This window comes from Theropithecus gelada, chromosome 14, assembly GCF_003255815.1.
Source record: "Theropithecus gelada isolate Dixy chromosome 14, Tgel_1.0, whole genome shotgun sequence".
NCBI classification, from domain to species: Eukaryota; Metazoa; Chordata; class Mammalia; order Primates; family Cercopithecidae; genus Theropithecus; species Theropithecus gelada.
In genome coordinates, this window is record NC_037682.1 from 112,603,112 (window position 1) to 112,621,759 (window position 18,648).

General features: G+C 36.6%; 1 protein-coding gene across 4 annotated transcripts in view; it reads left to right on the forward strand.

Moving 5' to 3' along the window:
* TBCEL (tubulin folding cofactor E like) overlaps positions 1–18,019 on the forward strand; it is a 65,429-nt gene extending 47,410 nt beyond the window's left edge. For all 4 annotated transcript variants that reach the window (XM_025358213.1, XM_025358212.1, XM_025358215.1 and 1 more), the window contains one exon: positions 14,013–18,019. In XM_025358213.1, coding sequence (XP_025213998.1) covers positions 14,013–14,331 — 319 coding nt within the window. In that variant the 3' untranslated portion in view covers positions 14,332–18,019. The remainder of the gene's footprint in view (positions 1–14,012) is intronic.
* Positions 18,020–18,648: the final 629 nt, after the last annotated feature.

Consider the following 18,648-nt stretch of genomic DNA (forward strand, 5'->3'; position numbering starts at 1 on the left):
AAACCATCATTCTGAGCAAACTTTTGCAAGGACAGAAAACAAAACACCGCATGTTCTCATTCATAGGTGGGAATTGAACAATGAGAACACTTGGACACAGGAAGGGAACATCACACACCAGGGCCTGTCGTGAGATTGGGGGAGTGGGGAGGGATAGCATTAGGAGAAATACCTAATGTAAATGACGAGTTAATGGGTGCAAGACACCAACATGGCACATGTTTGCATGTTGTGCACATGTACCCTATAACTTAAAGTATAATAATTAAAAAAAAAAAAAAAGCAGCTGAGAAAGACCCAGAAACTTAATAATCAAGACTGTAGTAAAGGAGGATATATGTGGTGGAGGTTGCTTATGTCTTTTTAGAGAGATTATGTGTATTAAGACTGAATTTCACTCTAGAATTTGAACTGGTCCTCAGAAAACACATCGTGAAGTTGTACTTGTTGTCTGGTGTTTATAGCCCTGATTTCTCTGAGGGTATAGAAATACCATTTAGAGAGAAAGAAACCTCCATGTTTGTGGGTCAGGCACATAGTAAAGTGTACATGTTTATTGTTTTTGCCTTGCCCTTGATCAGATGTCTGCCCACATTGCTTATATTTTTCAGTGTTCCCTTCATTTTGTGTTTACTTTCTCTCCCCATTTCCTCTGAGAGATTGAATCTGAGAAATTGAATCTAAATTGCTTCTTTAGTGCTTACCTAATACACAGTCATCCTCTTTAATTTTAAAGAGAAAAAAAGAAAAAAATGTAACTTTTAGAAATCAACTTATCATGTATCTTTGGGAACTCAGTGATTTCTTTTTGTTTTTGAGGACAGTGGTAGGAAGTAAATGCATTGATTTAGGGTGCCTTTTCAGACTTTAAAATTTTGCTTATCATAAGGAGGAGTCATAAGAAAATAGCTCCAGTGAACAATTATTTGATGGAAAGAGGAAGTACCATTGTCGGGGACAGTGGCAACTCCAGAAACAGGTTTTCTTAGAGGCTTTTCTTTGCCTTTTCTTTTCTTTGGTACCTTATTTTCTGTTTGTCCCGAGTAATCCCTGATCTATGTCCTGGGAAATCCTTTATGATGGCAAGGATTACATTAGGAATTCCTCAAATGCTGACTTGATTGTCATTGGTGGTATGCTTTTTAAAATATGGAGAGTATGTTTTTCCCTGCTTCAGACTAATGGCTTTTCTAAATAGAGCTGATTGTATCTCCATGTTATTGTGAGAGCAGGCAGCAGCCTGTATTTGGACACCACCTCAATGAAGGCTTATTTTGTCTTGGATGCTGGAGAAATCTTAGTGTGCTGTGTCCGTTACCTCATACTCCTTCCAAACAGAGGACCTGCTGTTGTGAAGGAACATTTCTATACTGGACATGAGTCTCCTGGGGTTCTCCATATTGCCATGCTCCATCATCCTCTGACAAGGGCCGTGACACAGCACTCCTCACATTCAGCCGAGAGTCTGAGGAGAAACAAAAGGGGCATTTTCTTTGGTGCACCATGGAGAGCCTCTGAAATGTTAGCTTTCCCTGTTGCTTACAGCCTTTGTCATTCCAGTTACCTTGGACTTTATTTTGACTTCTTGCCACTTTCCCAGCCCAGCAGAAGACAGACTACCTTGCTAATCTTGATTGGAGTTATATACAAGTATTTGGATATACTTGCAAAGGAAAGAGAGAGTGAGAGCCAGCCCTCCCAAATCATGGGCTTGGAGAAAATTGTCTTTGCTGTATGAACTTTCGTTTTGGCCAGGGCAGGGGGCCAGTTTTATCTTTTTCATTTTTGTTTGCTTTTTGTCAGTAAAACACTACTAAAAATTATTGAGAGTAATAAAACATTCATGTTCACGCTGTTCAGAACTGATGATAGTTAATATTTTATTCTACTTTGAGTTTATTTTTCATTAAAAAGAAATAATATTATACATAAAATTGGAGTGCCTTTTTTCTACTAATCTCAGTCCTACTTCTTACTCCAAAAGTAACCACTAGCAGAAATTTGATTTGTATCCTTGATGTCTGTTTTTCATATTTTATATCTCCATTGAAATATAAAGTAGCATTTTATGATTCTTTGTTAGTGTGAATTGCTATTTCTTCCCTCATACTGTGGCTTTTCAACCTTGTCGAAAGTCAAGCACACGATTATAGCTGTGATGGTTTAGCATTTGCTCTGCTACTTGAGATAATGGAGAGCAGGTTCTTTTAACTCAAGATACAATCGATCCTGGGAGAGCAAGGAGCAAGGAGCCACGAACCCTGGATTCTATCCAAGCCACGAGGGATTTTATGCCCTGGGCTTAGATTATAGTGCATCAGGGTAGCCTTCCACCCTTTAGCACAGAGCTCGGTATTCCAAAGGCCACAAGGGGTTTTAGACCCTGGACCCCGGACATGTTCCAAGACTTACATTATGTCAGACATGCAAACCCTGCCTCAGCTTCTCCCAACACTCAGCTTTTCCCAACAGATTTAGGTTGAGGTTCACTTTTTTTTGCCAATAGTTGTCCAGTTGCTTTAGCATTGTCCATTTGAAAAGGCTGTCTTTTCCCCATTGCATTGCTTTTCTACCTTTTTCAGAAATCAGGAAAGTATATTTGTTTTGGTGTATTTCTAGTTTTCTTTTATGTTCCATTGATCTGTATGTTTGTGAACAGTATCACAATCTCTTGATTACTGTGACTATATAGTAAGCTTTAATTCATGTTGAATGATTCCTCACACTTTATTCTTCAAGATTGTTTTAGCTATTTTAGGGCCTTTGCTTTTCCATATAAATTTTGGACTAATTTTATCTCTGTCTGCAAGAAAACTTGGCTGAAGTTTTAACAAGAATTTTATTAAACCTATAGATCAGTTTGGGGAAGGTTAATATTTTTAGTATGTGAGACCTTCCAATGCATGATTACAGTATGTCTCTCCGTAAGGCCTTCTCTGATTTCTTCCACTAGAATTTTGTAATTTTCAACATACAAGTCCTATTCGTCTTTTATTAGATTTACACCTAAGTACAGTGTTGTGTTGCTTAATGACAGGGATACGTTCTGAGAAATGCATCATTAGGCAGTTTTGTCATGTGAACATCATAAAGTGTACTTACATAAACTTAGATAGTATAGTCTACCACACACCTAGGTTATATGGTATAGTTCATTTTCCTGTGTGGTGTAGGATATGGATTAAGTGTTTTGTTTTGGCGTATGGGTGCCAGTTACTCCTGCAAAATTCACTGGTAAGACTATCCTTTTTCTATTGAATTGATTTTATACCTTTGTCAGAAATAAACTAATCAGATAGGTGGCCTGTATTTCTGTATTCTGTGTGTATTGACCCGTGTCTCTATCCTTTTGCCAGTACCACACCATCTTGATGACTGTAGCCTTATGGTACTGTTCAATTAAGGTAGTGTGGGTCCTTCAACTTTGACATTTTTCAATATGGTTTAAGCTGTTCTAATTCCTTGCCTTACATATAAATATTAGGGTATGCTTGTTGAAGTCTATGAAACATTCTTCTGGGATTTTGGTTAGGATTGTGTTGAATTTATAGAAGAATTTGGCCAGAATTTACATCTTAATAACATTGATTATTCCTGTCCATGAACCCAGTATCTCTTTCCATTTATTTAAGTATTCTTTAAAAAACTGGTGTTGTGTATTTTCCACATAGGGATTCTGTACATATTTTGCTACATTTTATTTAAAGATTTCATGTATCTTGGTCCTGTTATAAGTAGTACTGTTTTAAAATTTCAAATTAAGTTGTTCACTGCTAGGCATAGAATTACAGTTGGTATTTGTAATTGGCTCTGTATTCTACGGCCTTGATAAATTTATTTATTAATTCTAGTAGATTTTTAATAAATTGTTTGTAGACAACCGTATTGTCTGTTACTTAGCATAGTACATGTCTTCTTTTCCAACCAGTATGACTTTTTACATTTTTGTTGTTTTCTAGACCTTATTACACTGACTTGGACCTCCAGTATAGTATTGGAATAGGAGTAGTGATGGCAAACACCCTAGCCTTTTTCCCTGTTTAGGAAAAAATCATTCATTACACCACTAAAAGTGGTGTTAGCTATAGGTTTTTTTGTTCATGACCTTTATTTGATTAAGGACATTTCCTTCTATTCCAGGTTTGCTGGAGCTTTTATCCTGAATGGGTACTGAATTTATTCAAATGCTTCTTCTGCATCTACTGAAAAGGCTATACCATTTTTCTTGATGTATCAATATAGTGAATTATATTAATTGCACTTTTAACCAGCCTTGAATTCCCAAGATAAATCCCACTTGTTATGATGTATTATCTTTTCTTATATGTTGGTGAATTTGATTTGCTAATATTTTGTTAAGGATTTTTGTGTTTATGCTTATAAGGGACATTGTTGTATAATTTTCTTATAATGTCTTTGTCTTGTTTTGATATCAGGGTAGTGCTGGCCTCATTTTTGAGTGTTCTCTCCTTTTTTTCTGGAAGAGTTTGTGTAGAACAGTGTTATTTTCTTCTAAAATATTTTGTAGAATTTATCAGTGGAGCCATCTGAGTCTGGTGTTTTCTTTGCTGGAGGTTTTAACTACGAATTAAATTTATTTAATGGACATATAGCATGATTCAAGTGATCTGTTTCTTTTTGAGTGAGCTTTAGTAGTTTGTATTTTTGAATGAATTCACCCATTTAATTATAATTGTTGAATTGAATTATAATTGTTTTATTTAAGCATAAATTTTTTCATAGTATTTGCTTATCATAAGCCTTTAATGTCTTTGTGGTCTGTGGTGATGTTCCCTCTTATAGTTCCAGTATTGGCATCATCTTTTCTTAATCAATCCAGCTACAGGTTTATCAAATTTACAAACCTTTTTAAAGAACCAGCTTCAGGTTTTATGTGTTTTCTCTGTTTTAGTTTTTACATTTCATTGATTTCTGCTCATATCTTTATTTCTTCCTTCTTCTTGCTTTGGATTTAATTTGCTCATCTTTTTATGGTGTTTTCAGTATAGATCATTGATGTGAGACTGTTCTTTTCTATTATAATATTTAATTCTATAAATTTTCCTTTAAGCACTGCTTTAGATACATTCTGTAATTGGGATTTGTTATATTTGAATTTTCATTGAATTCAGATATTTTCTAATTTGTCTTGTGACTTCCTCTTTGACTCACTGGGTTATTTACAAGTATGTTGTTTATTTTCCAGATATTTTCCTTATCTTTCCAGGGATTTTCCTCATCTTTCTATTAATTATTTCTAGTATAATTTCATTATAGTTAGAGAATGTACTTTGTACTATTTCAATTCTTTTAAAGTCTGTTGTGGTATATTTGAGGTACATTTTCGATTTAGAATATGGTCTTTCTTGGTCAGTATCTCGTATGTACTAGAAAAAAATGTGCATTCTGATGTTGTTGGTCGGCATGTTTTATTCAGGTATTTTATATCATTAACAGTTTTCTGCTGGTTTTATCAATTACTGAGAGGAGTGTTGATTTCTCCAATTATAATTATGGGTTTGTTTATTTTTATTTGTTGTTCTACCAGTTTTTGCTTCATTATTTCTTGTGTACATATCTGTTTTTAGATACATACGCATTTTGGATTGTTATGTCTTTCTGCTGGAGCTTGCGTCTCCCTGTCTAATGGTTTTGCCTCTAAGCAGCTCACCTAACTCCTGGTCCAGAACCAGCTCTTATAATGGAATTTGGAGAACCTGTCCTGCAATAATTACAGAGATAGTACATATTCCTAGTCTTAAGCACCAAGTGATTTAATTCAGTTCCTGATGGTGGAGCTACCCTTTTATTCTTTTACTTATTAGAACCATTGCTCTACAAAGGTAGCCTTAGGCAGTGGATCTGCACAAGTTTTCTTTTTTTCATCCTCATTTCATGCACAGCCTCTCAGCACCCAGTTCTACCCCTACTTCAAGCAGGGAACCTGGCTCTAGTTCCCCTGCCTCCCATGAAGCACATTCAGTCTCCTTTGCCTTGTGTGACCTGCACTCCTTACTGCTTCTGCTGCTGTAGATTTCTAGCTTGGAGGTCTTGTAGTTTTAGTTCTATGACTTGTATTTCTGTTCAGTTTCTGGTCCATGGAGATGCTTATCATTTTTGAGCCTGGGCTATATCTTCTTGGATTTCAACCTTTTACATTTTACCAATTTTTACTCTGCGTCTGGAGCAAAAGTGCAACATGTTGATAAATGTGGATTAAAATCATTCTTTTAACTGCTGTATGGTATTCTATCATATGAATAGATCACATTCTATTTATCCATTACTAGATGATTTTTGATAACACTTGAATTTAAGAAATAGTGAGTTGAAACAAATGTAGTTCCATGACTTAAGCTCTGTTGAAAAACTAAATGGAAAATACTAAATTCACTTCAAGATACTTTGCTATATGTGTGAAAGGTGACATTAAATAATTCTGGAGGTAGGTGAAATGCAGACATTTGCGGAAGACAAGTGGGAAACATCTGTGGCTTCAGGTAAGTGGAATGAGCTCTGTGGTGGAACTCATAAAAAGAAAAGAGAGTTCAGGAGTGAATTTTTAGAACTACCCAAGTATAGGTGGTAATAAGAGAAATGAGAACCCTTGAAGAGAGATTGAATGGGGACATTTGAAATGTAGGAATGAGAAAATAATTTCTAGAACAATATTTACTATTGCAGCAAACCACTAAGATGTTGAAACTAAAACAGTGATAGTCTCAGAATAACACCTGAGTTCTAATCTCCACCTTTCCTTTCACTAGTTATGAGGCTTTGGGTTAACAAACTGGGTCTCAATTTTTACATCTGTAAAGTATGTAATAGATGGTTTCTAAGATTCCTTCTACCTGTAAAATGTGATGCTTATGTGTTTTAATAAGTGGAATGTTGGTGACCTTGAGAAAACCTTGAGTAGGTTGTCAAGTCCCAGTTGTAGAATGTTAAGGAGGTTTCTTTGATGTCCCAGGATATGATGCCACACAAAAGTGAGAAGGCATACTGTAGCAAGAGACATTAGATAACAGCAGTCAGAAGATGTTTTGAATGTACTTTTGAATCCCTCCCAATGCCTTGGGAAACAAACTCAGTAATTTTTTTTTTTTTTTTTTTTTTTGGAGACGGAGTCTCGCTCTGTCACCCAGGCTGGAGTGCAGTGGTACAATCTCAGCTCACTACACCCTCCACCTCCCCAGTTCAAGCAATTCCCCTGCCTCAACCTCCTGAGTAGGTGGGATTACAGGCATACACCACCGCGTCTGGCTAATTTTTTTGTATTTTTACTAGAGGTGGGGTTTCACCATGTTGGCCAGACTGGTCACAAACTTCTGACCTCAGGCAATCCACCCACCTCGACCTCCGAAAGTGCTGGGATTGCAGGTGTGAGCCACCACACCTGGCCATATTTTTCTTATAGTTAATTAAACTTCAAGGTTTGGTTTAACCAAGTGAACCATCTGGGATTTTTCATGTTTTATTTGTTACATTTCTTAAAAAAAGAGATACATGTATTAGGGATTTATTTTGAAGTAATACAGCATTATCTAGAGTAAAGACTTCGGTTGATTCAATATTTGTCTGCATTTGAGGAATGATTGATTAACAGAATTGTTAACTTGAGATTACTACATAAGCTACCCATGAATACACCTCTAGACAGTTGTAAGGGATAAATAGAATACTTCTGGGATATTTATGATCCCATTGTGGCGTAGGCACCTGCAGAAAATGTAAATCCCTTTATTTTTCCCTAGGATGCTCCTAAAGATTGTGAATTTGGAGATTTGATGTCCAAATCTGGATGCTTTCTGCCATTGGAAAGTCCCTGATTCTAGACAGAGTTTCATTTTACAATTTCCTAAAAATTATGTAAAATATATACTGTTTATTTAGGATCATTTATAAGGCTAATCAAACATGAGAACAAATTAATGTTTGTTTTAGGTTTTATAATAAATAGAAACACAGACTAAGACATATGGCAGGAACCTGTGGTCTTTTTCAAATAGTGTACCACATCTTCCTATTCTGGAGTCATATATGACTGAATTGTGATTGAGGAAATGCCCCCAGGTCTTGGGAATCAAGAGTGAGGATTGGCAAGATGGAGAAACAGGCATACCTCTCCTAAAAATGACCACTGTGCTACTAAAATCTGCTCTTATGTAACATTAGACAGGTGTGCCATGGACCAGGACCTGAGTGTATGAAGGTTTGCTTATTTGCACTGGGAGTAGAGCTAGCCTGGTTCCACCGCAGATAGCTTCATTCTCTCTTCCTCTCTTTGTTAGTATCACCTTCAACCCCACTCTGCTGGTAGCCTGATTTCTAACTGCTTATGATTCAAAGACCCCTAAAGTTGAAAGAAGCTTCTCTCAGTGGGTGTTTTTATTTAATAAGAAGGGGAAAAAAACCGCACCAGTTTGCCTGTGGGTGGTATTCTTCACAGGGTTGCAGCTAGCATTTGGTTTCCATTTATCACTCTCAGTTGCCCACGTGGTTATGCTGGCCTTTATGCTGTTTGTAGTAAATTTTGTTTTACTTGTGATTGGCCATTTTCTGTTAGAAGGTCATGGTGGAATGCACCAGAGAACTTCTGAACATGGCATACTTTACATTTTAGCATTTGATGATTGTAATACCTCCTTATCGGTAATATTTTCCAAAGTAGATTTATTTACATTTTGCCCACTTCAGAAGTGGGGCTTATGAATATTAAATACTTGTTAATGGTCAGATGAAGATACTGACTGGTAGAATATAAATCAAAATCATTAATTTCAGAGAATGCTTAGTCAGCAGAAACCATCTACCTCTTCAGAGTATAACTTCAGGAAGACATTGGAACTCATGCCAAGAAAAGCTCAGGCGTACAATGCATGCAGTATAGTTCAGTTTGAATGGACTTTTGGATAATGAATAAAATATATAAGTTGAAAGACTAGGACAGAATTGCTTTCTGAAATTTACTGGACATTTTGTAAAATTATGATTTCTTATATTTACTAATTTTTCCTGCTTAAAGATAAGTGGAAAATAAGAAAATTGGGAGAAAACAGATTATCTTGAAACCATGATTTTTATTTATGTAGCTTTTAAGGGAACATATTCAGTATGTATAGTGAATCACAACTCTAGTACACTTGCTTCTTTTTTATTTAATAGTGAATATTTCTCAAAGCCCGCATCCAAAGCCTAACCCATCTATAAAAGTCTGCTGGCCTTACCTATAAATTAATAAATAAACATTGATTTTAAGATTTTAACAAGTGGAAAGGAAGGTGCAGAAAATGGTAATGGTGATGACACAAAATAAGGTTGGAAAGTTATGAAGGAACCAGATCATGAAGGGCTTTTTATGCTTACTGTATTCGTTTTCTATTGCTGCTATAATAAATTACTATAAACATAACGGCTTAAAGCAATACCTACTTAGTATTTCACGGTCCTGTGGGACAGAAGTCTGGGCACAGTGTGACTCAGCTGAGTTCTCTGCTTAGGGTCTCACAAGGCCAAAATCAATATGTCAGCAGGGCTATTTTCTATATCAGAGGCTCTGGAGGAGAATCTCTTTGCAGGTACAGTCAGAATGGTGGCAGAATTCTCTTCTCTCTTACACTTTCCATGTGTGCCATCTTCAAACCAGCAATGGTGTGTCAAATTCTGGTGCTTTGACTGTCTCTGACTTCCTCTTTTGCTACTAGTTGGAAACTCCGTTTTTGAAGGCTCATATGATTAGATTAGGCCTACCCAGATATGGGAGCCAAAATTCTGCCTACCACAATCATGTTGAAGAGTTAGGACTTTATTTTGGTGGGTATTATGTGATTTTAAGTAGAGGAGTGATGGGATACAATTTGTGCTTTATAACAAACCCTGTGGCTATCATAAAGACAAGAATTGTCTTGGGCCACCCTGAGATCATAGAAAGCCATTAGCTTTTTTAAGAAGAAAGGGATTTCAGACAGTGAATAAAGTGCTTACAAAATCTGTGGAAGGGCTGGAGGAGCAGACTTAGGCCTCCTCTCTAGGATTGACTCTAGAGTAGTACCATGGAACTGGCCCACCAAGGGCACTGCTCACCTTTGTAAGGAATCAAGTAAAGGGAAAATTCACAAGCTGCTGTCCCTGGTGCTGATCACATCACTTTAACTGTGATCTGGAGATCAGCAAGCTGCTGCTGGGGTCGTTGACTCTAGAAACAGACTGCTTGAACTGTGCGATCTAGTAATTTGGAAGCCTCTACCCAAACTGTTTCCACACTATATCTACTAGATCTACTGCCTCTCTCCAGGGCTATGATTGATAGAAGCTAAATCTCATTGGCAACAGAGTATGGGAAATGTATTTTTCAGCTTTTCCATCTTTGAAATACAGGAAGGCCTACCAGGAGGAGGGTGAAACAGATATTGAGAAAGCTCATCTAGTTTATGCAGCCACAAAAAATTGTAGCAATCTAGGTTATTAATTATAGTGGCCTGAATTTATAAGGTGAGTGAACAAGAGAAATGCAGATAGATTCATGGGATATATAGGAAGATGAGTGGGATGTGGTAATTGATTGAATGAGAGAAGTAGAGAAGAGATAGGAGAGAAATAAATAAGAATGACTGTCCACTTTCTGGCTAGGATAATTAGATAGTTTCCAGTGCCACTTACTGAGATACGAAAGACTAGAAGAGAACATAGTTGGGGACTGGCAGTTGTTTTCGAACATGTTGATTTTGAGAAAACTAAGACTTCAGAGTGTCTGAATTTATAGGTCATTTAATTTTTAGATGTACTTGCCCATTTATGGAAGATAGGCTAATTTCTGAATGTAGGTCATAATTTTGTGTACAAATATGTTTATGGTTGAGATTAATTCAGTTGGCTATAATGTCAAGTATGAATGAGTCTAGGAGTATACAGTTGTTACTGTGTTTTAGTTTTATATTTAAATAGATTCAGGGCTTATCCCTAGTTCTTTAATCTCAGTGTTGAGTAGTGGGGTTTTGTTTTTGTTTTTTACCAGAAGGACTCATGGTGCTCTATTTCTTATTTCTCATTTTAGAATATCTGCTTATTAAATTTATTTCTGGAAAAAACGTGGTGCCTTAGTTCATTTTGTGTTGCTATAACAATACCACAGACTTGGTAATTTATAAAGAAAATAAATTTATTTCTCAGTTCTGCAGGCTAGAAAATCCAGTATCAGGGTGCCAGCATCTGGCTATGGCTTTCCTACTGTATTATCCATGATGGAAGGAGGAAGGACAAGAGAGCAAGAGAGGGCTGAACTCACTTTTGCCAGGATAACTAGCCGACTCCCTCTGTAACACCATTAATCTATTCATGAAGCCCTTGTGACCTAGTCGCCTCTAAAAGGTGCCCCCTGTCAACACTGTTGCACTGGGTATTAAGTTTCCAGCACATGAGCTTGGGGAGGGGGAGCACATTCAAACCAAAGCACTAGGTTAGGTATAATATTTTGGGGCCATTCTTTCTAATTCATTTATTTGGGTCTGTGTCGGTGGTGTTTTGCTCTTCGGTTTGTTTCTTTAGCTCTGCAGTTTCCATTTTCATCTCATTCTACAGTTTATCATTTATCTTTGAGTGCTGGTTTTATATTGAAGTACTTAGTAATTTCTAGACTTTTGAGTTTTGTGGAGTGTTTTCTTTTTCTTCAGTTGTGTTTTCTCTCAGATTGAGTTCTGCCTCTGTCTTTTACTTATTATGTGTTCCTCTCCTTTATTCTTTTTGCTGTGGTATGTGCTCTGTTGCTATTTTGTATCTCATCATCTTGCTTGTGCTTGAAGTGGTCACTTCTCTTCATGTCATCTCTTTGCTGAAATGTAGTATGAGTAAATTCTCTTTGAACACTTTGACATTGTTTCTTTTGTTACTCCTAGGCAAAATATGAGAGCTAGGGTATTACAATTTTACTTTTCTATAGTCTGAAGGTAAAACATCTCTAGACTTGGGTTCAGTTCTTATTTGACCACTGGGTTCTGCTGTCTTTTCTGAGATTTTGTTAAATTTTCGTAACCTAGTTTCAGTTATTTGAAGGCATATACTAGGATATGGGGTGGGGAAAAGATACCCTTAGACTTTGAATCATCTTACCTTTTCAGTTTAGAGCCTTGGAAAATTTCAAGTCCTGGCAGCTTTGTGTTTGTTTGTTTTGCTTTGTTTTGTTTTGTTTGCCTTTGCTAAAATCCTGACATCTTGAAGTCCCACCTAAGTAGATTTCAATCATTCATATATCTATATCTATATATATGGGTGCATTTTTTTTTTTTCTGAGACGGAGTCTCACTCTGTCACCCAGGCTGGAGTACAGTGGCACAATCCCAGCTCACTGCAACCTCCACCTCCCGGTTCAAGCGATTCTTCTGCCTCAGCCTCCTGAGTAGCTGGGACTACAGGCGCGCACCACCACGCCTGGCTAATTTTTTGCATTTTTAGTAGAAACAGGGTTTCACCATGTTGACCAGGCTGGTCTCGAACTCCTGACCTCGTGATCCACCTGCCTCAGCCTCCCAAAGTGCTGGGATTACAGGTGTGAGCCACTGTGTCCAGCAATCTTATATGTTTTAATGGGTGTATGTGCTTTAAAATAAGCTTCAGAGCAGCAGTAATATAATGTAAATATTTTTATTTGTTTATGAACATAGAATTTACAAAGTGTTTACTCGTTTGATATTTTATTTGGTTCTTATGACTGTCTTATACAGTAGGAAGGGAAGAAATTATTCCTAATTTTACTAATGAGGAAACTGAGATCCAAAAAGACAGTGAGTTGCCAAGTCACACAGCTAATTATAAAATGGAGTCAAGACCCTGAAGACAGAGCCAGGGCTATTTTTAGCGTTCCCTATTATTCCACTTATTAGAAATGATTACTTCCATCTCTAAGCACAGCAATCTTTTTTTTTTTCTTTTAAGAGATGGGGTCTCTCTATGTTGTCCATGCTGGTCAAACTCCTGGGCTCAAGTGATTCTTCCCCTTGGGCTTCCCAAGGTGCTAGAATTCCAGGTGCGAGCCACCACTCCTGGCCACAGTGGTCTTACTGTATGTTTAATGTACCCACAAACCTTATTATGACATTGATTTTAACTGAATTAAAGCTGAAAGTGGTGTGGAGGAGGTAGGGGGATAATTTTGTGTGACTTGTATTCTGATCCTTAATTAAAGTGACCTCACTGTATCTTGATTTTAATAAAACTAATATTAATTTTTTTCAGCATTTTTTCCCTTTCTGATATGTAGGAAACTTGTAAGTGTCCTTGATAAAATCGGATCTAGATCCTCCAGGGCTGGCAGTGCAGACAGAATTTTCTCTATGGGAAACGTGACCTTTGTGGGCCCTATTCTCATCTCTGTAATTCACTTTCCTCTTGGTGTCTTTTGCTCTGTATTCCTTCCTTGATCAAGAAACGTGTATCCCTTATTTACCACTTTTTTTCCAAGAATGTATTCTTGATTCTTCCATAAATTCTATGTATTACACCTGAAATTAGATTGGAACATTCAAACAAGGCATCTCTGAAAGAGTTAGGTTAATTGCTAACATACAACTACATGTTTTTCTTTATAAGTTATGGCTTCTCCAGGCCTCAGAAACTGCTGGCCTCCCTCCGTCTTTCCATCTATTCCCAAGAGATACATGCCTGGATATCTGCACTTGGTGATGACACCCAAGAAAGCAAGTTCTACAGAGAGATTGGACTTCTATTATCTTTATAGTGTCTACTTTTCTAGGTTCCATTTTTTCCTAAGCCTATTCTTATGTAATCATTGATTAACAGGAGGCATGTGACCATCTTCAGGAAAAACGATTCCCCGGTTTTACAGTGGCCTCCCTCGGGCACTCATATTAGGTCACAGAATGCACAGTATCATAATGATAGAGTAAGATTTTTTAAAGATGTTGAGCCTAGTAATATTGTTTATCTGTAGTTGGGAAGAAGTCCACAGTACATGTGCTAGTAGTTTAAGCTGACAGTGTTGTTGTTTTTAATCCTTCTAGGTATCATGAACTGATCACAAAATATGGGAAGTTGGAGCCTTTGGCAGAAGTGGACCTAAGACCCCAGAGCAGTGCAAAAGTAGAAGTCCACTTTAACGATCAGGTGGAAGAAATGAACATTCGTCTGGACCAAACAGTTGCAGAACTAAAGAAACAGTTAAAAACTCTGGTACAGTTACCCACAAGCAACATGCTTCTCTACTATTTTGACCATGAAGCACCCTTTGGCCCAGAGGAAATGAAGTACAGCTCTCGGGCATTGCATTCTTTTGGCATTAGGGATGGAGATAAAATTTACGTGGAATCCAAAACAAAATAACCTCTACCAGCCTTGTGAAAACGTACACATAAGGACTTGTTGCAGGGCATTTGTTTTTAATGTGGTTTTCTTTAGGAGGGAGGAGGTTGTTTTTGTTTTGTTTTGTTCTGTTTAGGTTTGGGAGGGATTTTGTATTTTTTCCCCCCTGGAGTGGGTAGGGGGCCATTTTTGGTATTTTCTACCACAGATTTACTTGGCTCAGCCAGTGGAATTGGCCACATTTCCAGTGTATGTGCCCTCTGTAAGGAAAGATGACAAAGAAATCACCGACTTCTTACTGTGTTCACTGGGATTTGCCTGCCACCTGATTATCGTTACTGTTGGGTACACTTGTGAAGATAACATGAACAGTGTAGCCTCTTAGAAGGGTCTCCTAGAGAATTTAAACGGGGGGACAAGGAATCTTCACAGGAAGGGCCAGAACTTCTCTCTCCCAGTTCTTCCTTCCGCTACCCTCCCTCCTTGGCTTTTTTGGTTCAGTTCTATTTTTTTTCATTTTGATGTGTGGTTTACCTAATAGTTTTGTTCTGTTCATAATTCTTATTTCTCAACCTGGGTGATGTTTTTGTTCTCATTTCTCCCTTTTGAAATAATTGAAAGTGTTTTAAGCATTTTTCAACCTGATTCTAATCTCAGGTACGCAGTAAGAAGCTATAACTCTGTTAGAACCTCGAAGAAGAATAGATGTAGAGTGAAAACTCCAGGAAAACTTGCAGTTATTCTGGAAGCACCGGCAGAACAGTCTGATTTCTTTGTATGTTACTGACTCACTTTTAATGTCCCTTGTACGTTATGTCAGCCATTATTTTCATAACATGAAATATGTCAGATTCTAGAGTTCTTTTGTTTTTGCTTATTGAATGTATTTTCTCATGTCTTTCTTCTTCATTACTTTAAACTATTGGGAACTGAGGCCTGACTTTATAAATAATTCAATAGAGTCCTGGATACGTGCACCAGGAGAGTTGAGAATTAGCTCGCAAACTATCTATGGTGTGTGTGGGGAATGAAGTTGAGGAATGTGGGGGAAGAGCTTATGACTTTCCCACCTGTGTCATCCATTCGAAGACCTTACTCTTGCACTTTGCATTAAAAGTGGGAAACATTAATCAAAGGGAGCTTTTATGCTCAGGTTTTCCCTGGGGCTTTGTGATGTAATAATTGAACAAGTCTTTTGTTTTACATTTCAATTTAGTTGCCTCATAGAAGTATAACTGCCCAATCTATGAGTAAAGTATAAGTGTCAAAACTTCACAATTGCCTCCAAGTCATATTTTTTGCAGAAGCATATTTAAAGCACTTTTCTGTAAAAGCTAGTTCCTTACCTACTTGGAAATCTTTTTGTTTGTTCTTCTATTCCTTTGTTAATCAGATGTAATCCCTTTCTTTAATGTGTATTTTTCTCGGTCCACCATGTTTATAGATGGGAAGCTTGAGAAATACAAGTGTGTAAGTGAAGTATTTTTCAAAGAATGCAATTATCTGATTGCATTTGACCTTTTGACCTTTGTTACATAATTCCACCCCTCCTACAAATTTAATTTTTTAATGAAATTTTTAGGTGACTCTTGTAAAATCTTCATGTATGAGGAGTTGTGTTTATTAACGCTACTTTTTAAATTTTCCTGTGCCATGTGGCAGATGTTTATTCTCTTAATGCACTTCAGGTTTGTTATCTGTAAAGCCTTTGACCCAGGCCTACTGAGTCAAATCTACATTCAGTGTAACATTAAAGGTGGAAACCAAAGGGTTTGAGAAAGATGAATAAGGCCTATTCTCCTTCTGCTGCAGACATTATCTTTCAAAATCATAAAAATGAGCCATGGAGATCCAGGCTGGGTATAGACAAGAATAATTATTTTGCAAACACATTTTCCTGACAGACTTTTGGTAGGAAAAAAGTATGGCAACAGTGTCATGAAGATTGAAACTGTAGGTGCTTTGTGTATGTACGCATGAGTGCAGACGAGTTTGAGAGAGAAACAGTGTAATTGAGCCCCAAGCTTTTGTCCGCCTGGGAAACAGATGCACAGATGCATTCTTATTTTTTGAAGTTGTATGACCCTGGACTGTCCCACAGCAGAAGGCAGAACAAACACTTATGTTATGCTTTAATCATAAGTGGAATGGTCACAATTAATAAGATATTTTATATATGGCAAAGTTTTATGAAATGCTTTTTTACTATTAGAGACCTGTTTCTTCTGTTATTACAGAACACAGTGTTTATCAACTGCGGGCATAATTCTTTTATTATACAGTTGCATGTAAAGGGAGCTTCTCATTTAATTCAGCGAATATGGGTATTTTTACGGCATTGTAATTGATGGTTTTAATAATTGCTGAATAATTTTTGATTAAGAGAAAAATGTAATACAATTACTGGTCTTTTAGAGTTACAGGACAGAAGTTAATGCAAAAAGCTATTTGAGCATGTGTACTTATAGATTCATTTGGGTGGCTGAGTAAAGATGCTGCTTTTGAAATAAAATTGGTGCTGTGTAGACACTTGTAACCAAAATTGTTTTTATAACAGGACTAAAGGAGAGAAGAGACCATGGACCTTTGAGTTTACATGTTATGCCTAATTGATTATCTGCAGCTTATCTGTATTTTAATACTGACTTTGCCCAGATTCAGTGAGAGCATATTATTGACATTTTGAGGCAAAATGCTGTCATAGCCAGTATTACTGATATGTTGCCGCAGGCACAATGTATGGAACATACCTTTTCTAAAATAGGAATTATTTCCAGTTATGAAAAAGGAAAAGAGTAATAAAGAAAACCAAATCAAAGCCAAAGGGTCTTTTCTACATGTGGGTGAATGGCTGCTGAAGCCATTGGAGAAATCAATTTTTGAATTTGAATTGTTGAAATATCCTAGATTGCTTTAAAGGAAAAAATCCAGTCATATATCTTTTTTTATTATTAAGGTTTTGCAACCTTTTGCCACCATTGCCATAAATACGTAAGAAAGCAGCAGATAGTATAAGCCCCTTGTTATTAAGACCTTTCAGTTAATATTAAGGCCAAAATGTAACTTGAGCTACGTATAACAGGGCTGAATGCTACAGTGTTTTTAAAAATTTCACTTATTTTTAAAGAAAGGAAAATTCAGTTCTAACCAGATGTTCCAGCTGTGTTGCTCAACCAGCAGTGGTAGGAGCAGAGAGCACTTGCACTACGAGCTGATCACCATTTGAGGCGTGCAGCTGATAGCTGTTACTAACGCACATGTGAGTGTAGCTTGCTGCATGAAAATACTAGGCTCTAGGGCATGTAAAACATGAATACAGAATACTAGATTGTTCTAAGTAATGTCATTTCTGTTTATGAATTTGATTTTTCCCTTCATTTCATGTCAAATTGAAAATGCAAACAAACTGCTTTCAAGAACACCCAGAAGCTATCTGTGTTACCAGATGTGTTGTGAACATTCTACTATTTTTCATAGGTGCTTCCTTGAAATATATGTCCATTGTAGTGGTGGAGAGGGACTGGACTCTCTCAGGCTCTTTACTTGCCAGTTGTCTCCTGCAGTTAATGGAAATATATATATATATATATATATATATATAAATTATATTTTAGAATATAATTTAAACATGAAGGTCTATTCTTTGCATTTTTTATTTATATATATATATATAGATAATCTTTAAAAAATTAAAATTCAAGTCCATTTTCTCTTTGTGTTCTGATTTTTTTTCTGGAGTGTGGGGTCAAGGTATATGTTTATTTTTATATAGCTAAAAATACTCATTGGTTCTGTGGTTGAGTTCTCTGGAGGATTGGCCCAAACTAGTAAAAGTCTGACCATTTTGACAAATTTAATTGGAATTTTGCCAGAGTTGAAAACTAGAAAACAAAGATTCATAAGAGACGTGTTATTGCTTTTCTGTTAGCAAAATCTTATACTTCTGACATGCTCTTTATACTGCTTTTTTATCCTTTGAGGATAAACCCTGTCTTAAGATATTTGGCATCACCTTTTATGAGTAAGATTGAAAAATCTCATTTGTTGAAATTAAAATTTGCCAGTTCTTATTCAGGGGCTACTTTTTTCCTTAGAAAAATAGTTTTTTATATGTATTAGAATTTTGTACATTTGAACCCTGCTTGCTTATCAATAATTTCTTGGTAAGCCGTTATGAATTAACCTTGCACCAAGGATTAAAGTCTAAGGACTGTACTTTATTTCTGTATTTAAGAGACAGAGTTCATTCACTTGTCTTTCAATGCCTCAGAAATACATAAGTATCATGACCTGTTTAAGATTATTTCTGCCTGCTATTCAAATTTCAAAGAACTGTAA